The 23147-nt window shown below is 44.8% G+C and overlaps 1 protein-coding gene and 1 long non-coding RNA gene across 3 annotated transcripts in view; one reads left to right on the top strand and one right to left on the bottom strand.

The window, feature by feature from the left end:
* LOC309349173 overlaps positions 1 to 23147 on the top strand; it is a 688744-nt gene that overhangs the window by 653496 nt on the left and 12101 nt on the right. The window lies entirely within an intron of this gene.
* ZFAT (zinc finger and AT-hook domain containing) overlaps positions 1 to 23147 on the bottom strand; it is an 83976-nt gene that overhangs the window by 55514 nt on the left and 5315 nt on the right. The window contains exons 2-7 of one of the 2 annotated variants that reach the window (XM_081874002.1): positions 20177 to 20347; positions 15023 to 15289; positions 10919 to 11092; positions 7456 to 7612; positions 4423 to 5867; positions 142 to 374 (exon numbers count right to left, since the gene is read on the bottom strand). In XM_081874002.1, coding sequence (XP_081730128.1) covers positions 142 to 374; positions 4423 to 5867; positions 7456 to 7612; positions 10919 to 11092; positions 15023 to 15289; positions 20177 to 20347 — 2447 coding nt within the window. Of the gene's footprint in view, positions 1 to 141; positions 375 to 4422; positions 5868 to 7455; positions 7613 to 10918; positions 11093 to 15022; positions 15290 to 20176; positions 20348 to 23147 lie in introns of those variants that run through there. The other variant, XM_081874003.1, reaches the window with a different exon arrangement.

Here is a 23147-nt window from a genome sequence, read left to right as displayed (position 1 = left end):
GCAGCCGAGAAACATCAGAAATGTACCTGTGTTCTGAAAAAAGAAAAAACATACAGTGGGAAACAATGGGGTCATTTTCATGGATTGAAACTCTCTCCCTTTAAAAAAACAAAACAAAAACTGCCCAGGATTCAGACTTACCAACTCCGTGTGCACTTTCAGATGGGCCTGGAGTTTGTATTTATCTGGGGTGGAATAATCACAGTCTTCTGTGGGACATTTCAGCAAAATGTTACTGTGCTTCTGGATGACGTGTCGTTTAAGGCAGTTTTTGGTGATGGATGAGTAGCTGCACTGAGAGCAGTAGTAGAGGTGCTCCCGCGTGTGAGTGCGGACATGCATGTCGTAATGCACCTGGTACCAAAACAACTTGCCTAGGAAGAACAATTCAAAGCATGAAAGAGAGTAAATTAGATGCATTCAAGAGTGTTCCACTCAAGCCTTGCGTAATGAACAAAACGCTAGATGAAGTTAGGAGAAGCAGAGGCTCAAATCCCGACTCCATCTCGAGTAGCAGTGATGGTTTTTAGAACAGAGAGGGGCGGGAATCATAATTGGGGCAGGCTTCTGTGTTTTGTGATGAGGCCGATGGTTCAAATGTGAATGGCTGCAAAATCCTGAGGCTTTGAAACAGGGTGCGCCATGAAGTTAATTCGTGAATCTAATGGCTGAAGAAGTGTGCCCATGTCGCGGGAAAAAGTATGCACCATCATTTTTGCCTCTACTTAGCTCGGATCAAGTAAAATAGTAGTTTATGCTTATGATAAACGACTTAGAAGCTAGTTAGGAACTTGAGCCCACAATGAAACCAGAACCCAGACGTAGTGCAACTTTCTGTTGCTAAACTGATGGCCGTCAACTTGTGATGGCTTTAAAAGAGCATTGGACAAAATTCATGGGTGATAAGTCTTTTGATGGCAGCTAGCCAAGATGGCTATCTTCCAGCTCCACTGTTGGAGGCAATATGCTTCTGAGTACCATCTGCTGGCAACTGCAAGTTCTTGTGCTCAGGTCCTGTTTGAAGGATTTACAGAGGCATCTCGTCGGCCACTGTGAGAACAGGATGCTGGACCAGATGGGCCTTTGGCCTGATCCGGAAGGGCTCTGTATTCGATTACCAGCCAGGCATGTCCTTTTGTACTGCCCCTGGTATCAGGTAATTCAACCTAAGTTTATTAATCAGTTGGTTGCTTGTAGGGACTGGAATTCAGACGAAAACAAGGTAGCCTTCCTTATGTTTACCCAGGATGGGGATATGCTAGAGATAGTAGCCAGGTTTTTGCAACATGCCATAAGAATTTGTGAATGCTGTACAACACTAAATTAAGTGTTAGATGCAGGGCTTGGTGTTTTTTTTAATGAGTGTTGTTGTTTTTTGTATTGAACGCTACTGGAATCTTGTACATATGCCAATAAAGGTTTGAGAATCTGTATTAAATTGCATAAAGGCACTGTGTTAAGCTGTGTCTCTTATAATTTACTCCACAGGTAGAGAATTTCTCTTTTCATACATATTGGCATAGCCCCTTCCTACTTGCCAATGTCACTTGTCCAGGGATTGTGAGTGAAACATCAAGCTGGGATGTAGCTTATGCATGGCCACCAAGCTCTAGCCCAGGGGTCAGCAACCTAAGCTCCATGGGCTGGAAGCAGCCTGCAGAGGTCGTTTGACTGGCCCACAAGCCGCTGCCGAACTGCGCTGCCCACTCGTGTGCCGTGCTAAACCGGTGCAGCGCGGGGACTCACTTCCGCGGCACTGGAAATCACGTCTGCACACGTGCAGACACCAAAAATTACAGGCGCGCACGCTCATCTCCGTGAGACCGATCTGGCACAGGCAAGATAAACCTTGCCGACCCCTGCTCTAGCCAAATAAAAGACCCGGTAACATCAGACACATGTCTTGTACAACCAAATAAGTCATTTGAATATCAACAGGCCAAAGCAGGGCATGTGATAAGACCTGAATCCTATAATAAAGATAATAAAGGAGTAGGGAAGCTTTTTCAATGTATTCCCTCTTTCCTCCCCTTGCTTCCAGGATCTAGCCTCCATCTCCTTGACTTGGTAGGGGCCTGAATCTAACACAAGCGGGGGGAAAGTGATTGATACAGCTGGATTTCCTGCATTGGACCTGCGTAAACAATACTCTTTCATGCCCACGATTTCACCTTTTAATAAAAATGCTAAAATTCCCTTTGATCCAGTTAATGTAGGCAGAACGCTGCCCGTGACACACATTTAATTGTTATTTCCTAAAAGAGAGCAACCTCAACGGGGCACAGTTAACATGCGATCCTTTGCCAATTGCATCCCTGATGAAAAATCCTTCCGAAAGGTATTTCACTAATTGAATTGCTCTTAATGGATGCGGCCCCTATGAAAAGCAATTTTCAGAAAGCATTTGAATCAGGAGACTTTATTAGCAGAACTGGCGACCCTAGAGTACTGCCTAGGGAAGCGCACAGGAGGAGACTGAAATTTGCTGCAGTGGCTGTGGGAGGGGATGTTGAAACAGGGTCTGGCTGCCTCAGGAACGAAGGCAAGAGCGAGTGTGCAAAAGCTGCACAGTGGGCTCGTCACAAGATGTGTTAGAGTTGAGGGCAAACTGCAGCCTGCAGCTGCAGGAATTGGGAAAGGAGGTGGAAGAGGCCCTCTGCTAGATAAGATGGAGTATGTAGATATGTGGGACATGGGTGGCGCTGTGGGTTAAACCACAGAGCCTAGGATTTGCTGATCAGAAGGTCGGCGGTTCGAATCCCCACAATGGGGTGAGCTCCCGTTGCTCGGTCCCTGCTCCTGCCAACCTAGCAGTTCGAAAGCACGTCAAAGTGCAAGTAGATAAACAGGTACTGCTCTGGCGGGAGGGTAAACAGTGTTTCCATGCGCTGCTCTGGTTCGCCAGAAGCAGCTTAGTCATGCTGGCCACATGATCCGGAAACTGTACACCAGCTTCCTCGGCCAATAAAGCAAGATGAGCGCTACAACCCCAGAGTCGGCCACAACTGGACCTAATCTACCTTTATGTAGATATGTATGAACAGGCAAAGAATGACAGGAAGGACAGGGTGGAAGGGATAATAAAGCTGATCCAGCTTAGTGGAAGAACACGTGCTGAGAATGTGTGAAGTCTCAACATAGTAAGGTCAGGTCAAAGACTCATCTAGTCCAGCACTTTGTTCTCACAGAACCTTACCAGATGTCCATGGGAATCCTACATGGAGGATCTGAGCATAACACACTCTTGAGGCTTACTATGGTCCAGGAACGTGAACCTGACCCCACAAGATTGCGGGAAGGGGATTATTTGGCTTGCCTTGCTTATGTTCTTATTTTCATTGTGTACTTTGTGGTTCTATTTGGTTGTTTTCCTGCTGTGGACTGTCCTGAGATCTTCAGATGAAGAGCTGTATATAAATTTAATACAGTGGTACCTCGGGTTAAGAACTTAATTCGTTCTGGAGGTCCGTTCTTAACCTGAAACTGTTCTTAACCTGAAGCACCACTTTAGCTAATGGGGCCTCCTGCTGCCGTGCCACCGCTGCACGATTTCTGTTCTCATCCTGAAGCAAAGTTCTTAACCCGAGGTACTATTTCTGGGTTAGCGGAGTCTGTAACCTGAAGCGCCTGCCTGTAACCTGAAGCGTCTGTAACCCGAGGTACCACTGTACACAATAAGACTCTCTGAGGGCTCAACTTCCTAAGCAGCTTCCTAAACTGTTCGCCACAAGAAGACACCCAAGGTGTCAAATCAAAATGCACAGGTATCAGGGCGAGGGAAGTTCTTTGCCTGATAAGTTACTGCTAGTCAAGACCTAAGTTGGAAAGGCCACTAAACTGGCATAGGGCAAATAAATATGAGAGAGGTCCTGAGATCCACTGCTCCTCTGTTGTGCTCAGTGAATCCCCCCAAACTCAGATAGTTTTACTGGCTCTTAATCTTGCCCTGCCCCTTTCCACCATGACTGGTTCTTGCCCATTCCACTGCATATATCTCTTTCTGTAAAATGATTGTCTGTCTGTGCTGCAATCTCCTTTCAGGTGTGCAGTTTATAGCCCTGCCTCATCCTCCCTGCTCTGACCTGTTCCAGCTCCTCTTTTCTAGCTTGTCAAACCTCTTTTTAGCTTCACTGCTCTCACTAGTTCTGCTGCCTGCCTCTTTCCCCGCTATTACACCTGGCACATAGCCCCTCTTGCTGGAAGAGAACAGTCTGCCCCATTGCACCTCCAGAGTGCACACAACTATTGATCTATTAACACAGAAGCGAACTTGGTTTTTGTTTTGTTTTTCTCAGCAGGAAGTAAAAAAACAACAACCCCACCAAAGCTTTCCACAAAACTACGTAAGCCAGGAAGTACATAAGCCTGGATTCCCTTGTATATTTTATTCCCCCACCCCCCCAGACTCTGCATACTCCTCACCACAGTATTCACACTCCCAGTCTCCGTAGACTTTCCTGATTTTCTCACACAAGGCGGTATTCATCTGCCGTTTTTGCAAACTATCCAAAATCTGCATAAAGGCCGCAACTCCGGTCCGATTCTCTGAAGGCAATGTGCAAGAATCTGAATTCTCGCTGATGGCGGTGTTGGATTCTGGGTGGGACATTGGCGTGGAGGAGTCTGCCTTTTCAGCAGCTGACTTGTCAGCTTCCTGAGCGCCTAGACAGAGGGTTTGGCCCTTTTCTTCAGGGACAGGAGCACACTGCAGAACTTGCTCGTTCTGGTTTATACTGGGGCTCCCATCTCCAGAAATCTGCATTACTTCGTCTTTCAAATTTAATGAACGTTCAGGAGACAAATCCTTTCCAGGGAGGGTCTTCGCTTCATCCAAAGCCGAAGGAGCACTTTTCTGTAGAAGGTCATCCAAAGCGCTAATTGGGCGCGCATCTGGCGAGGCTAATTCTGCCGCAGGCTGGCACTGTGAATCTGTTCCGCTTGCAACTGGAGAGCTATCAGATTCTACAGGAGGAGCAGGGAAAGTTTCCAAACTGCCACCAGGGTCCTCATCCTGGCTTCCCTCCGCCGCATTTGACTCGCCCGACTTCTTCGGTATACACAGCTCCTTCGAGTTTAAAAGTGAGAGCTCAGCCGCAGTCTGCGACAACTCCTCCCCAAGGGCTTCTTGCTGAATGTCCCCTCCTGGTTCCAGGAGGCAAAAGCTCTGGTTGATGGAGCTGTTAAAAACGGAAGCCTCCTGCAAGTCCCGATGCGCTTCCTTGATGTGCGAGCGGAGCCTGATGGAGCTGACGAACTTCTTCGAACACTCGCTGCAGACGTAGACGAATGGGTGCTTTCGGACGTGAAGCTCGAGCGCTTGGTACTTGGTGGCTCCGTGGCCGCACAGCTCGCAGGCGAAGGGCCTCTCGTCCCCGTGGACCACCATGTGCCTGTCGCGGTCCAGCTCGTTCTTGAACTTGCGCTCGCAGATGTGGCAGTCGTACAGCAGCTGCCTCTTCCCTTCGCGGGTCATCAGCCGGAGCTCGTCAAAGACGTCCTTCACTTTCTTGTCTTGCAAGTCGTGCGCTTCCTTGATATGCTTGATCAGGTTCTTGACGTCTGAGTACTTCTTCTTGCAGAAGCGGCAGTGCTGCTTGATCTTCTTGTGGACCCTCTCCACGTGCACCTTGAGGTGGCCTTTGCTCAGGCAGGTGAACGGGCAGTAGTCGCAGCCGAACTTCTCCCCCGTGTGCTTCCGCAGGTGGACGTTCAGGTTGGCCTTGATGGCGCTGGCGTAGCTGCAGAACGAGCACTTGTAAGGCTTCTCGTTGGTGTGGATCCTCAGGTGGGCCTGGAGGGAGTGCTTGAACTTGAACACCTTGTTGCAGTATTCGCAGGTGAAGATCTTCAGCTGGGTTGCGCCCAACCTAAAGAGAAACGGGATTGAGACACAAATCGCTTACGCCGCTAAGGCAGGCATGCAAACGTCGGCCAACTTTCAAGACCAGGTTGGTTGGGGCTGAGTGGGTGACTTGCTTTTCCCATCTCTGCCCTTCCATGCGTCCTGTTGGTCAGAAAGGGGAGGAGACAACTTTTCTCCCAGTTTTACTTAATCCCTCACCCTGGTACTTTGCCAATTCCAAGGAATAAGTTGATAGAAATGCCTTTTGCTGCTGTTCAGTAACTAGCTAGCCAACAAGAGGGCTGACAGCCACTTTCAGGTTGACCTCAACGTTTATTTATTTTCTAACCTGGGGGTATTAAACAAACTCTTGAGAACCCTAGAATCTGTATCTTAAAAGTGCGTGCTCAGTTCTGGACAGCCCCATGTCACCAGTGGAGAGGAGGGGGCACATTTCTCAACAAATCTCTCTGCCAATTAGATTGTGGGAATTTATTGTATTTTATTAATCAATTTTTATTTGATGTTTTCAGAATGAAATGCAAGAAAAACCAAACTAATCTAAAGAAGAGAGATAAGAAAAAAATACCAAAAAGAAGAGAAGAAAGGGAGGAAAGAGCAAAAATACAATAAATACCAAGCACTCTGTCATAATTATATCTTAGAATATGGGGATTTAGAGGGTCCTGACATGGAAGAGATACTCATAGACCAGAAGTGGGGAACATCCAGCTCTAATTTGACTTGCCAGGTCTCCCCATTTGGCCAATGAGGCTGTTCTGACCAAGCCATGCCCACCTGTCTTGTCAAGTGTGAGGCAGGTAAAGACACAGCTGGAATGACAAGAGGTCTGCCGATCAGTAGCACCTGCAAAGTCTCATGCACAGAACCAGCAGCTGGCTGTCAGGACCTTTGCCTGCACAGGCTGATTTCAAAGTGTGTGGGCAAAAATGGCTCGTTTGATGTCATCATGACATCAGGTGATTGACAGGTTGGTGGCCCAGCCTACCTGACAGACTTGGGTCTATGTGGGGGTAGGGAAAATAGGGATCTGGTCCACCAGATGGATCTAGGTCCTCACACATGACATAGACAACACAGAAACCTGAGGAAGGGGCTGCACTTGGGGATGTTTTTGCCCCCTTGATTGGCTCCCCATTCTGATTGGCCAGAAGTCCCATATGAACCTTCCTGGGTCAGGTGGATCTGGCCCAAGCACCCTGCAACTGACTTGCGCCCTGTACTCCCCCTCTGGCCTCATGCTCCCTCCCTCCCTCCCATTTCTTCCTTGTTCCCTACCTGTTGGGCTACATCACCAGATACTGTCCTCATACAATCTTAAGTCATGCTAATCACCTGAAAAACTATGCCTCGTGGACCCCGTGACCAATACGAGGCAAGCAGCAAATTCCACTGGATGCATTTATTAAAAAAGCATACTTACACTGTGTAATGAAATCGACAATATTTATGTGTTAATTAAATTTCTATACCCTCCAGGATCATCTTTCTGGAAGCCTGGCTTCAGCTGGTTGGTTCCCTTCGGTCGCTTTAAGGTTATGCAGTGTTTCTGCAAGGAGTGAAACAGAACTTGCTTTGAAAATGGAAGTTACCTGCTTGATTTCATCGGTTGCTCGTAAGGGGTTTGCTGAATGGCATATTCCTGGTAGCCCCTTCGCTGAGAGGAGTCTGGCGGTGCTGTCTCTGGGTTTGCTGGCTGTTCTGTTTCAGGAGCAGCAGCAGCCTCGACCGGAACTATTATTGTAGCTCCTACAAGCAAAATAAACACACACAATTCAGTTTTAAAAAAAGATCACCTGCACACTGAGATTTTAAGTGTGTGCGCGTCCGCTCGCGTGTGCGCATTTACAATAGAATAAGGCAGGCTTCCCCAGTTTAGTGCCCTCCAGATGTTCTGGGTCACAATTCCAGATATTTGGGCCTCAACTCCTAACCGCCCCAGTCAGTATGACTGATGGTCAGGCTTGATGGGAGTTGTAGTCCAGCAACACCCAGAGGGCACTGGGTTAGGGAAGACTAGGATAAATACTAAGAACATACACCAAACAGAAATACTGCCTGTTGAATATTATGTATAATCACCTGCTCTATGTTCAAAAGCAGGAAAATATTAGCAAGGAATTAATGTGCTCATATTTGTCCTTAAAACTGCTGCAGCAGCTGGGAAAAGAAAAGCAAAATGCTTCTTTATTCCTTTCTTCCTCCTGCCAAGGTTTAGCCTCAGATAAGAGCAGAGTCCCTAACTCTGCATTTCCCTACTCTTGTGATGTCTGCAGCGTGGGTTTTATGGCTCCCTCTGTATAAATGCAGCATTTGGGCATTGTGACCAGTACGGTCCCAGCTTGGCGCATAATAGTTGTACAGTATTTCCAGGGGTGCTGTGGATCCATCAGTAATTTTTGCACTGTTTTTCATGCTTTCTACTTGTGAGTTTTTTCTGCTTCGCTCCATGACTGAGCACACGTTGGATGTTGCAGCCACACTGCTGGAGTAGCAGCAAACTATCCCTGGTCCAGCATAGTAGGAATACTGGATTTCTCTGTTTGTGCGTCTGACCTCTTCCGACTAGAAAATTGCAATCAGTCAGATCTGATGAAAAGAATTTGGCCCAAGTCTCATGCCAAAAAGGTGAAGAATGCCTCTCAACCTGATACTGAGTGTCACTGAAAAACGAGCGGATTGAGCAGCTAATATAAAAGTTATGCAAGCATTTCAGGACACCCTTCTCAATACCCCAGAAAAGAGAGACTACTAATGCTCTGTCTTTCCTCCCACTGTTCTTCCAGGAGGATCGAAAGCTTACATGGCATCTTCTATCAGGATTTTATTACAGAACATCTGAAGAAGAAAGGGGCAATTGTGAAGTGTATTCAGCTCAGATGAAAGGTTGACACCGAGTGTTAAGGCATAACAAAATCCCTGCAGCTTAAATAATGTGAACCTGCATTTCAGATGATCTACTGTAGTCAAAGCGGGCAGGGGGAATGCATGAGTTTATCTTATATATGCCAGCTGCAAACCTTATGAAATAAATCTCTCTTTTTCTGTCTGGTGAAACTCTCTAGGGAAATTTTGCGTTATTTAAGTAACGTCTTTATGGGTTTGTAGAAAGAAAAAAGTTACAGTGCCCTAAACATCTCCATAGATCAGACGTTTTCCACCTGTTTTGGGTCCACAGCTCCCTTGACCAACTACATTCTTTCTGCGACCCCCCTGTGGGGCTCAGGAGCCCAGTTATGACACCCCTTGCCTGCAGAGTCAGCAGCCCCTCACCCCATTTAAACACCCTCCCTTGTGGAGGGTTCCTCTCTTCTCCCCTCTGCTTGGGAGTTTTCTGGGCAGCCGCTGCTGCTGCCCCTGGTCTCTAAGCTTTCCGGCCCCCTGCCTCAAAGAGAGGTGCCTCCTCACACTGCCCCACAGGGGCCTGGGAAGCACCTTCTGGACAGCCCCGGAGACAACATCCGCCTGGGGAGCTTGTAGCCAGGGCTGCTGCAACATTAGCTGTGTAATAATAATAATAATAAGAAGAAGAAGAATTTATTTATACCCCGCCCATCTGGCTGAGTGTCCCCAGGCACTCTGAGCAGCTCCCAGTCAAGTGTTAAAACAATACAGCATTAAATACTAAAAACTTCCCTAAACAGGGCTGCCTTCAGATGTCTTTTAAAGATAAGATAGCTGCTTATTTCCTTCACATCTGGTGGGAGGGCGTTCCACAGGGCGGGCACCACTACCAAGAAGGCCCTCTGTCTAGTTCCCTGTAACCTCACTTCTCGCAATGAAGGAACCGCCAGAAGGCCTTTGGCGCTGGATCTCAGTGTCCGGGCTGAACGATGGGGGTGGAAACGCTCCTTCAGGTATACAGGACTGTGGCCGTTTAGGGCTTTAAAGGTCAGCACCAACACTTTGAATTGTGCTCGGAAATGTACTGGGAGCCAATGCAGATCTCTCAGGACAGATTTCTTTGGGAGGCAGAGGTGCAAGAGGGCATCAGAGGAAGGGAGGGAAGGAAAGAGGGACAGAGGTCAGTGTTGCCCACGGCATCCCTGACCATCATTCAAGGCATCCCAGGGTGCCACAGCACACTGGCTGAAAACCACTGCTATAGATGCATCGGCGAAATCAATGTGGGTGAGAGAGAAAGAGAGAGGCAATGAACTGTGCATGACAAAACCTGCAAAAATCTCCAGCTTCCACTGTTCTGGAACATCTAACATCAGAACAACAGCTTGAAATCCACCGCTGTACAAAACAAGGGGAGGGAAGAACTTGTTTATCTACATCTCAAAAGCCTAATGGGTGTCTTGTGTTGCTGGAGAAAAGAGCAGGTGATGTCTAGCCTTTCTCCCTGCCCCCTTCTACTTCCCAAAAGACTTTTGGTCAAAGTTTAAGACTGTACTTGATTCAGGATTGAAATGAGATGCCAGCTTGTAAAATCTTTGCAGACTGCTGAGTTCTGGGGCTACGCATGGTTAACAAAAAATGTGTGTGCACTTTTGCAAGTAGACACATTGTGAAAAACTCACACACAGCTTTGGAGCTCCTTAGAGAAATGGTAGCATGCAATAATAGTACATATCATTAAACAAAAAAAGAAAGAAACTGTAAATATTTATGTAAGCTAATACCTTAAGACAAGGGGCCAAAGGGAATGGTCAAATTTGCACCACTGTTTAGGAAACATATAAAGTATCAACAGGAAACTTGATTGAAATCAATAATTTTAAACCAGGTTTTTCCCCCTTGCTGACTGAAGTCATGATGTGAATCACCTACTCTGCCATATCTTCAATATTTGTCCCCCTCTGCAATCTTGATCACCAAAAGAAAAATAAAATGAAATGAAATTAGAGATTCTCAAGATTCTAAACTGCAATTGCAGCAATGCAGCTGCCTACAATTTAAGAGCTACATTTTTTGGGGGGGGGTGAATCTTTATGATGAGATAAAGGGAATGATGAGGTCTGCTTCAGATTGCAAATGTTTGGAGCTGTTCATTTTATTTTAATGGCTTCCTGAAGTAAAAGTTTCTAGGAGTGAACAGTTAGCAGTTACCTGGAATTGCTTCGTGGGCTGTCAGAACTACACTTATAATAGGATTCTTAGCTCCCGAGAGCTGGTCTGCATCCTTCGCTGAAAGGCTCTTCTCGGTTCTCTGAAGCCGTTGCCTCTTTGGCGTTCTTTCTCGCTCATCTTCCCTCCTGTCAAGGTCAACGTCAGAATCATTACCTAAAGAGCAAACATCGGAAAGAAGGTAAAAGGAGGAACACGTGGATTCTCATCTTGCGCGGCAAAGTTTCACCCTCAGCGGCTTCCCTGGGTGTTCCACTCTGTTCTTGTAAAAGAAACCAGCCTGCAAAATGTTTGCTACTGTCCCTCGTGCACTTTGACATGGGGGTAAGGGGAGCTTCTAAAATGCCAAAATCAGGAAGCAGGAAGGGAAAAATTTTGCGACCTCAGAAAGCTTTGCAGTCGAAGCCTGAGATGCAGGAGAGTGGGGGGCCTACAGTGCAAGAACTGAATGGGCACAGTGAGGTTGCTTGCAAAGGTGGGAAATGGCATTTGAAATGGGGTTAACACACGTAACACTATGCGGAGGAAATAGAACTTCACTACCGTTGGAGAGTGTGAACGATACCGTGAGCAAAGATGAGGGTACTGGGTACAGTTTATGATGGCCAGATGATAGGGTTGCCATAATAAAAATGACGAAGAATTGATGCTTTTGAATTATGGTACTGGAGGAGACTCTTGAGAGTCCCATGGACTGCAAGAAGATCAAACCGATCCATTCTGAAGAAAATCAGCCCTGAGTGCTCACTGGAAGGACAGATCCTGAAGTTGAGGCTCCAATACTTTGGCCACCTCATGAGAAGAGAAGACTCCCTGGAAAAGACCCTGATGTTGGGAAAGATGGAGGGCACAAGAAGAAGGGGACGACAGAAGACGAGATGGTTGGATAGTGTTCTCGAAGCTACAAACATGAGTCTGACCAAACTGCGGGAGGCAGTGGAAGACAGGAGTGCCTGGCGTGCTCTGGTCCATGGGGTTACAAAGAGTCGGACACGACTAAACAACTAAACAACAGCAACAACAAAAAAGACGTTTCTGGCCACAGTTCTTGAGCAACCCTACCAGATGACAGCTGCAGGAAAAGGAGCCCCACAAAAGCCCTGTTAGTGGGTGCATTGCCCAGCTCCTCACAATCTGGACTTTTTGCTTTCTCCTCCTCTGCCTTCCATCTATATTTACAAGCTGTTTGGGGGTGAACGGCAAGCCCATTTGACTTAGAATGACTAAAACAAATGTGGAGTTTTTTATTGAGAATTTCCCCCCTCCCCCTCGCAATAGCCTGATTGAGATGAATAGTCTTTACTCTGGCTCTGCATTCCTAAGAAACATTAAGCAATCAGTTTGAACAGCTGGCACTTTGATTTGGCAAACTAATAAACTGACCTCCTGTATCCAGATCTATGCGATTTAAATCCCAGTGTGGCATGCACAAGTAATTTAATGCTATGCTGCATCTGAATTTACACTCCCATTTACGGGATGTTCACGTCTCTACTGTTGAGGAAGGCAGCTGTCAATGACATATGAATCAGTATGTTCAACAGCATTTCGAGCTAGACTGTTCAAGCCATCAATATTTTCTGTTCAGCGTCCCTAATTGGCTCCTCCGCCGTGTGTCGTGCATTCGTAATTGGAGGGGGCTCCCTGGTGAATCTGCAGTACATGTTTTGGTCCTTTAATTGGCACACTTTGAACTTGCTCTTCATTGGAGCGTTTGGGGTTTCGTTTTGTTTAAAATCTCTACTACCACTCCCCTCCAGGACAGTTGCCATTTTCGATATATATATGCACCTAATGGAAATAAGACTGATTTCTACAAAATCTTGGAAGAAAAACTATTTGATTATATGGATCAAAAAAATATAATGGGAGACATGAACGGGGTGGTTTCATTGGAAATGGACAGACTAAGAAAAGGAACAAATAAGGAAGGGAAACTACCTAAGACTTTTTTTTACGATGACTAAGAACTGCGGTTTGATCAATATCTGGAGACTCAGACACCCATTGGAGAAGCAATTCACTTATTTTTCAGAACCAAATCAGTGAATGTCAAGAATAGATCAAATATGGGTTTCGAATGAACTGACTCCAAGAATCCAACAAATTGAAATACAACCTAAAGTAATCTCGGATCATAATCCAATAAAAATGGAATTAAAAGGTTTTGAGGAAAGGACTTATAGATGGAGAATCAATGAATACTTATTAGATGATCATCAAACTTTAGAAAAAGCATGAAAGAAACTAACTGAATATTTTGTGGATAATATCAACAAAGGGACAAAAATGAATGTGGTCTGGGACGCAAGTAAAGCAATTATGAGAGGCTTTTTCATTCAGCAGAACTCATTGAGGAATAAAAATAGAGAAAAGGGAAAAAAAGAAATTTTGAAGCAGATTATGGACAATGAACAAAAACTAATTAGAAAACCAAACAACTTAAAAATCAAACAAGAAATCAAGACCTTACAAACTCAATTTGCAATGATAATAAACAAAGAAGTGGAATGGAATATAAAAAGGTTGAGACAGAAAAAGAAGAAAATTCATAAAGGTTTTGGGAACCACATCTTCAGGAATTCGTTGATAGAGGTATGGGACAGGTACAAAAATCTACTGGAACCAAAAGTTCCACACTGGCTATCTCCGTTAGAAGTTATGAGTGTAAAGAAAATTAATATGAGAGGCAATTGGATTACATATGGTGAAATGGTGATTAAAGAGGAGGGAAAATGGAAGTTAAAGCCATATGAACAAATTAAAGAACATGTATATGATTGGTTGCATTATCTACAGGTTAATGAAATGTTTAAAAAAGACATAAAAGAATGTGGATATGGTGAAAAAGATTCAAAGTTTCAAGTAGAAATAATAAATAATGAATGTAAAATTCTGTCAAAAATGTATAAAATACTGTTGGAATGGAACATGAAAGATGAAGAGGTTAAATCGGTAATGATACAACGGGCCAAAGACTTTGGTTATAATATACAATTTGACATTTGGGAAAAATTGTGGAAAGAAAATCTGAAATTTACTGCATGTACTGCGTTGAAGGAAAATGTTATGAAAATGTTTTACAGATGGTATATCACACCGGTAAAATTAGCAAAAATGTATAAGACATGTAATAAGTGTTGGAAATGTAAAGAAAAAGAAGGAACATTTTACCATACGTGGTGGGAATGTAAGAAGGTGAAAGGTTTCTGGGATGCGATTTACAATGAATTGAAAAAGATGTTAAAATTTACTTTTGTGAAGAAACCAGAAGCCTTTCTTTTAGGAATTACAGGGAAAGAAATAAGAAAAGATTGTAAACTCTTTCAGTATGCAGTTACAGCGGCAAGGATTTTATTGGCTCAAAAATGGAAACAAGAGGAATTACCGACAATAGAAGAATGGAGATTGAAATTGACAGACTATGCGGAACTGGACAAATTACCTGGGAAAATCAGATATGCCCGAGACCAAAGGTTCATTGAAGACTGGGGAAAGTTTGTAGAGTATTTGAAAAATGTATGCGATATACAAACAACGCTAGTGGGGTTTCGAGAGGCGCTGTAAAAACTGAGAAATATTGTCAAAAAAGAAATAGAAGGGTGAGGGAAGACAAATGGCAATATGCGTAAAGGGAATGCGTAATTAAGAGATAAATATGGATGATTGCCAGGGAAGCTGAAGGAAGTCCAAAAGAGATGTTTTGTTACAATTTGGTTAAAAATGTATAAATGTATTGGAAAATTAATAAAAATTTATATATATCAAAGTCATCCATCCAATACAGTTTGAGTGTTAAGGCTCATTTCTGTAATCTTCCAATACCTCCCTACAGCTGTCAAGCTGTGAAGCCACAGGGCCAAACTGTGTAAGACCATGGTTCTCCTGAATTTGCCCAGATCAATCCTAAATGATCCTTAACATTCAACAGCAGCTTGCCTGGCTGGCAACAGGAGCCACAACAGTAGACTTAGCAAACGAAAACACCAACTTTGTGTATGTCGGCTTTCCCCATGTGCAGACGTATTGTTCTTTTGTGGATCACAGCACATGCCTTCAGAAAAACACAAGAGAAAGCTCATCTACCTGCATCGTCTTCCTCCTCCAAATCTTCGGGTTTGACGATAATGCAGATATGCTTCCGTAGCTGCCGGGAATTGGAGAATTTCCGGTTGCACTTCCGGCATTCCAGGTTGCCTGGCGGAACTTCTGTCAACTCCCCTCCTTCCTCAGGTCCCACTGGAGCAGCCTCACTTGGAGCGCAGTGGCTGCTTTCTGCCAGTTCTTCATCAGCGTAAAATTTCTTGGTCGATCCTTTCGGCCTGCCTCTTTTCCTCTTCACTACGAGGAGCTCTGTTGGGGGGAATGTTAAGAAGTTGTCAAGCAGCTGTGCATGGGGCTTAATGAGCACCTACGCTGTTCTTTCAACTGGTAATAGGCGAGTTCGTTCCAAGAGTGCCTAACCTCAAGGCTGTTCCTGCATTCGAGTATCCTAAGACTTAACATTTCAGGCTTCCTCAAACGCAGCCATCCAGATGTTTTTTTGGCCTACAACTCCCATGATCCCTAGCTAACAGGACCAGTGGTCAGGGATGATGGGAACTGTAGTCTCAAAACATCTGAAGGGCCGAGTTTGAGGAAGCCTGTACTATAGGTTTGGTGGTTGGATTATGGGGTCGGCCAGCCAAAGTCCCAAGATTATACCCCAAAGGGCTGCCCTGTGTCCCAAGCGCTTGCTGCTTCTAGCGGCAGCCAAGATACCATGTTTCTTCCTTGTGATATTGCATTTATGTGCAGGAGGTGCAGCTTTACAAGGGGATAGGGTAGCTAAGACTGGAGCACCAATGAGCCCTGGAGTCACAGAATCATATAATCTGGAAGGGACCCAAGGGTTATCTAGTCCAAGGATCATCAGGAATCTCAGCTGAAGCATCCATGTCAGATGGCCATTCAACCTCTGCTTAAAAATCTCCAAGGAAGGAGAGGCCTCCACCTTCCAAGGGAGTCTGTTCCACTGTTGAACATCTCTTAATGTCAAGTTCATCCTGACGCTTAGTCAGAACCTCATTTCTTAAAACTGGAAGCCAACAGCTCGAGACCTACTCTCCAGAACAGGAGAAAACAAGCTTGTTCCCTCTTCCCCGTGACAGCCCTTGAGAGAAAAATATTAAGACAAGGAGCTCTCTGGAACTTCCGATTCTAAAGCTGTGCACATTAAAAACTAAACATTTTTTGGGGGGTCTGGATTTCTCTAAGCAGCTATTTCTAGGGTCTCATAGTGGGCAGCAAGTCTCCAAAGGGAGACCTTGCCTTGACTGACCATGGCAGGGTTATATTTCCCCCCAAAGTTTACTGCTTTTGTTCAGTCCATTTAACTCTGTCCCCTCATTTTCCATTCCAGGTGTGATGATGTAGGTTTTTGGGGCAGGGGTGCAGAAACCTTGACAGTCCGACAGCTGAAATCCTTTCTGGGCACCTTTTGAAGGTCACATGCCAGGGGTCAGCAAGGCCAAAGCCCAAAATCTCCCTGTGTATTTGTTTCTACACATATCCCACCCCCCCCTTCTCTCTCTTCTCCATTCAGTCAAGGGGCATTAGCAGTTCACAGGCATATTCCAGCCAGATGGGGGGGGGGGGAGAGAGGTTCAAAGCAAAACCTTTGGGGGTGTGCAGTCTGGGGACAGTTCCAAGGTCCAAGCAGAAAGGTCTGGAGGGCCACATTGGACCCCAGGGCCTCAGCCTCTCCATTCCTGGTATAGAAAAAGAGCAAGCACTGCCCTCATCTAATCTATTATGAAACCTGCCTGCCTGTCAGCTGGGGAGAACCGGCTCTTTTGTCATCTAGACTTCGGGAGGCCAGAAAATGCCACTCAAAGCCATGCATAAGTGGAGAAAACACATTCTGCCTAGACTAATATCCAGAGAGATGACATTTCAAAAAGAAATTGAGAAATAAACTATGTCAAGAGAAAAATCTTTATACTGTTCTTTCTCCAATGCACATTTTTCATCCAAGTGCCATCTAATAATTATGTAATTTTGTAAATTCTTTAACAGGCATGCATTGGGAAAAGGGGGGGCGGGGAGGATTAAATGCTGTTGCTGCAGAATAGCAAAACCGTGGCTACTGTGCTGGGGGGAACAAACCCTACATTTTCATTATTCCCTTGGAATGTGACTAACATGTGCTTGGATTTTTAGAGCACTGAGCTTCATTAATTATTTGGTATAGATTCAGAATACATAGGGGAAAGTGTTGGGGGGCGGGAATGGACCTACCGGGTATAGTCATAACAAGCTGTGCCGCTATTCACACATATACAAAAGGAAAAGCAAAGTTGCCATTTAAAAAAAAAAAAACAAAAAACCCAACAACACGAAATCACTCTTATCAGACAGTGGTTGTAAGTGTAACATTTAGCTAGCTGATTTGCATCTAGGAATAGATTGCAAGCCTGCTGATTTTATCTTCGTAGAACCCTTGATAGTTTTGAGCGCTTCAAAAACAATAACTCTAATGAATGACGGTCTCACAAAGTCTTGATACCCCGAGGAGCAGGACTTCACAAAATGCACAGAAAGATCTGAAGATTATTTCCCTGCCATGAGTGGGGAGATAGCTCAAGACAAAACATTAAAATTCCATAGCAAAAACTACACATGTTCTTTACCTTCCATCATATAACAAATTATACACTGTGGAAGCAAGTTTGCATCACCACTTGAAGGTAATATTTTCAAGCAGTAAATGACTGGCCCATCACACAGTGGCTTCTGCCATTCAGGGAGATCACAACTCAAGTGAAATAATCCAAGACATGGGGGGTGGGTCACTCAATCTCCATGTGTTGGATGTTCACTGGAGATCAGAACAGAGCCTACATGTCTCTTAAACCCCAAATGAATGTGTGGGAGTCAGAAGATGGACACCACTCCCTTTAAAAAAAGAATGCCCGAAAAGGGTAACAAAATTAGAAATATTATCGTCCGTACCACATCTGCAGTTACCACATATGTGAACAAATAGCCAGCTAATTCAATGAGCAGCAAAACTGAATTTGGTCTGTACATCGAGTCCTAGATATGAACTGGAAGGTATTTCTAATTTATTAATTTGATTTATTATAGCTATCCTGGTTGACTTATAAACAAGACAATATTTAAAAAATGCAATATAAAATAATTAAAGAGTGATATCCATTGTTAGTCACATCAAGAGTCCAACCACTGAAATAACAGAAATTATGCTAAATGGGTTGGCTCCGAGTCTGAGTAGCATTGGATATCACCCAAAATCAACAATAAGCAATAACAGATGCTTCTTCCAGTACACTGACCCCTGAGCCTTGATATCATTTATACAATAATGCAGGTGTGTAAAAATAAAAAAAACAAACCAGGTTGTCTGTGCCAGGAAATAACTGCCTCTGGACGACTGAGCAGAACAGCTTTGCAAATGTGGGTCCTTCCCTCTTTTTCTAGGCCACAGATGGCTTAGCTGGTAACTTTTGTAAAATCCAGTTGCCAAACTGGGCTTAGGAAGCCTTCGTAATGACTTCAAGCCTGAAATCCTTTATCATCGGGGGCAATGTTGTTCTTAAAAATGAGGAAAAGTTGAAATTGTCACCCTATTTCGGTGGTGGAGTTGACGTTTCATCAGCAATGTTGTTCAACCTTTGCTGCATGGTTTTTTTTTGTTTTTTTAATTTTTTTGCTTAATAGCACCAGTGTTAATTTTCCATTATAAATTATGAATAGTCCTTGTTCTGTCTTTGCATAAAAAGAGAGCTATTATCTGAAATGAATCACGGGACAGATTTTAATATATATTTTTTGCAAACACCAACGTAACATCCAGGCAATCAGCTCATCAAATGACTGCAGTTTTATTTATTTTGTGTTGCATTGGTGGCTTTCCAAGAAAAGCCTGAATTTTCCCTCTCATTGGTAGTTAGGCACAAAGAATGTGATAGCTACCATCACAAAGAAAGCCTCCACATTGCTGCCATTTATTTCTAGTGGTGACGTTCACAGGAGGGCATCATGCCACATTGTGAGCCATGCTACACGTTACAGCTGCAGTGCTGTCTCCTTGCCAGATGGAAGTTTGGTTCCCCCCCCCCCCCCCGTAATGGCGGCCTTGCAGCAGATATAATGGCACCCACATTATGGGGGCTGAAGTCTGTCTGGAGACACTGACTTCTCATCTGGACACACAAAAACAATTCCAGACCTGCAGAAGGTAGCCTCCCATTCCTTCTCTTGCTTCGTTTGGCATTCAGCAATCCAGCTACTACTATAACTGGCCAGCAGGCAGGCAGACAGGTTCATGTGTGACACTCAGTCATGGAGTGGCCAAACGTGGGCCCTCCAGCTGTTTTTGGATTGCAACTCCCATCATCCCTACCTAACAGGACCAGTGGTCAGAGATGATGGGAATTGCAGTTCCCAAAAAAGCTGGAGGACCAAGTTTGGCCATCACTGAGCTAGAGCATCCTCTGGAAAGATGCCCAAACCACAGCATCTGGCCTCCCAACCACCTGATCTCTTCGTGGTTGGGATGCCATGATTGCTGCAAGCTGTATGGGAGGATGATTCAGCCGCAACTGTGAAAGGAACAAGGAGAGGTGATCAGGTGGCAGAGAGCTTGTAGTCCCCAGCAAGGAGGGTGGCAACTGCAGCATCATCCCGAAGGACATTTTCTGTGGCTGGGCCACTAAGGAAGGGAAAGGAAGAGGTGGCAGGAAAAGGAAAGTCCTGGGGTGGGGAGAGAAAGCAGGATAACTGGGTGTTGGGGGATTGTGGGATGAATGTGAATGAAAGGCAATGGATTGGGGGTGTGCTTGTTCGTGAACAGTTAGTGCAGCTGTGTGAGGTTTCATGCACATACACACACAAAGCTGAGTCTGTGAAGTTGCTTAATTAAGGCTTCTTTTCTTTTACGAAAAGGAAGGGGGACAGCTCAACATATGAAGTTGCAGACATTAAGCAAATATTATAATTCATGAAACAAACAAATCTTCTGGCAGACTCATGAAACCATCAAAGCTTTCCATGCCTTATGCAGAGACATTTAATCACTGCAGTTGGAAGTGTTCATGAATTAAGCAAAAGACTTTCCTGCTGTCATGAATTAAGCAGATATGGTCGTTTCTGAGGCTGAAGCAATTTTATAAATTTAACATAATGCAAAGAACAGTGGTAATAATTATTTGCATCCTTGCCGATGTCTGGCCGTACCTTCTCCATTTTTATTTAGATTTGCCGGCGTCGTAAGAGGTCTGAGAGGAATAACGATGTCATCCACCTTAATCCCTTCTTCGGAATGCTTCTCGGAGACATGAGACAGCAGTTGTGACTGGTTCGGGGAAAATAAGTTACAGAGCTTGCACATAAAGATGGATCTGTTTCCTGGAAAATATAACATAAATTAAAGTGGGTTATTAACTTCTTTTCCCGTTTTAACAGTTAATCTGAAAAAAGGAAACCCATGAAACTATTCAAGTCAAGATCTTTCTTGTTGTTAATTTGGTTTGATTGCTGAGAAGCAATACATAGTGGCTGCTATTCCCCCCCTCCTCAAAAAAGTACAAGCCCAGAGTTTTTCACTGTCACTCTGCTTGCACTCATAGTTCCATAACAGTGGGAACTGGAGGCATGCAGGGTGCCCTGGATAGCCGCCTACTGCCAATAGAAAGGAATAAAAAAGTTATCTAGATGAACCATTGGCACATGGTGCACCTTGCTGGAGTGTGCATTTGTACTCTTCCTGTACGTTAGCAGCACCTCTCAGAGCAATTGAAATGCTGATGAACATTCCAGTACTGTATTTCACTACACCACGCACGATTCACATAATGCTATGCCCATGGAATCCATCCAACACGGAACACGGTTATCTCATGCTATTGGATCATGAGCGTCATCTACACTCTCTTGGCTCTTATCTCTCTATGATGGCAAGGGGGAAAATATGCTTTCCGGACAGGCCTTACTGTTTGGAAGTGTGTGGCACTCAGATTTGGACCTCAGAATGAATAATTGGAGTGGAGATCCTCCTTCAGGTATACAGGACCAAAGCCATTAAACTCCATCAATCCTGATCCGTGGGCTATGCTGGGGTTTATCTGTTGGGACATGTGATCCTCATGCATGCTTTAAAGGCTTTTATTCTATTCTGTTTATTCTCAAGATAGTCATTTTTTTGCAGAAGACGAAGAAGAAAGCTTGCAGATCTGAACTACCTAGCTCGGATTTAGAAACACTTATCTTGGGACGCGGGTGGCGCTGTGGGTAAAACCTCAGTGCCTAGGACTTGCCGATCGCATGGTCGGCGTTTCGAATCCCCGCGGCGGGGTGAGCTCCCGTCTTTCGGTCCCAGCTCCAGCCCACCTAGCAGTTTGAAAGCACCCCTAAGTGCAAGTAGATAAATAGGTACCGCTTTATAGCAGGAAGGTAAACGGCATTTCCGTGTGCGGCGCTGGTGCTGACTCGCCAGAGCAGCTTCGTCACGCTTGCCACGTGACCCGGAAGTGTCTCTGGACAGCCCTGGCGCCCGGCCTCTTAAGTGAGATGGGCGCACAACCCTAGAGTCGGACACGACTGGCCCGTACGGGCAGGGGTACCTTTATCTTACATGTGCCAAGAAGTTTGGTGCTATAATGTACTGTGGTTTAGTTGAGCGAATTTCACGCTTGCAAACCGATTCCCTGCCCGTAAAGTCAGAATGATAATGAACAGCTTCTCATATTGGTTGCAAGGATGAATGGTACTGGAGAGGGAAATCACACAGCACACTGTATAAATAATTACTACTAATAATAATAAGGCTGCCACCGATCCCCGTAGCAGCTGAACAAATATGCAACGGGTAATTGATAAATCAGTTGATAATTAGGCTGGGAATCAACAGGACAATAACAGAAACAGCCACTTAAGGGCAAAGAATCAAATAAACAAAATTCCAAATTAAGCATGAATGGAATTGATGAGGAGGCTGTGGGTAATTAACTAGGAGGGGAAGTCAACAGAGCAATTAATTAGACAATGAATAAAATATGCAGAGAATCAAAGAAGCTGTTAATCGGCTAAGTATGCAGGTACACCATGAGCGGAACGACAGTGGAATTATTCAGCTTGCTGCACACAAACTTCTCCTACCAACCTAAAATCTAATTTATTTCAGGACTAGTTTATTTTCACAAAAGCATTGTGAAAAAAAAAATGATCAACTGTTGTCATTGTATCAGTCAACCCCCCCCCCCCCCATGGCTGCAATTCTTAACATTCTTAGTAAGGAGTAAGCACCACTAGATGCAGTGAGACTTACTTAGATAGATAGATAGATAGATAGATAGATTCTTTATTGTCATTACACAAGTGCAACATTGCACAAGTGCAACGAAATTGGATGCCATCCCTTAAAAACAACAAAAGCAAAACAACAACAACAACCAAACAAACCACATTCCAGCCACACCCACACCCACACCCATCAAACTCCCAGGTCACACTATCGAGTTACTGCATTTAAGAAGGCCACAGCTCTTGGATAGAAACTATTTTTCAGTCTATTTGTCCTTGACTTGATGTTTCTGTATCTCCTGCCAGAAGGCAGTAGTACAAACAGACTGTGTCCCGGGTGAGATGCATCCTGCAGGATATTGTTTGCTTTCCTAAGACAACGGGAACCGTACAGTTCTTCCAAAGATGGGAGGGGATGACCAATAATCCTTTGGGCTGTGGTTATGACCTTCTGGAGCACCTTCCTCTTCCTAGCTGTACAGCTGGAGAACCAGGCACAAATACAGTATGTGAGAATGCTCTCTATGGAGCCTCGGTAGAAGGACACCAGCAGTCTCTCACTCAGATTGTTCTTCTTTAAAAGTCTGAGGAAATAAATTCTCTGCTGGGCCTTCTTCACCAGAGCAGTGGTATTTGCGCTCCAAGTCATGCCCTGATCGATAGTCACTCCCAAAAACCTGAATTCCGCCACCCTCTCCACCCGTTCCCCGTTGATATACAAGGGCTGAATGTCCGCCTTTTTTTTCCTGTAATCCACCACCAATTCCTTGGTCTTAGCCGTATTAAGAGCCAGATTGTTCTCTCCACACCAAGCACAAAGCCGCTCCACCTCGTCCCGATAGGCGGACTCATCCCCTCCTGAAATGAGCCCCACCACCGTAGTGTCATCAGCAAACTTGATGATTTT

This window comes from Podarcis erhardii (assembly GCF_964252035.2).
Source record: "Podarcis erhardii genome assembly, chromosome: 8".
In the NCBI taxonomy this organism is placed as follows: domain Eukaryota; kingdom Metazoa; phylum Chordata; class Lepidosauria; order Squamata; family Lacertidae; genus Podarcis; species Podarcis erhardii.
The sequence above is the reverse complement of the archived record's forward strand: the minus strand, read 5'-3'. Positions and strand labels throughout refer to the sequence as shown.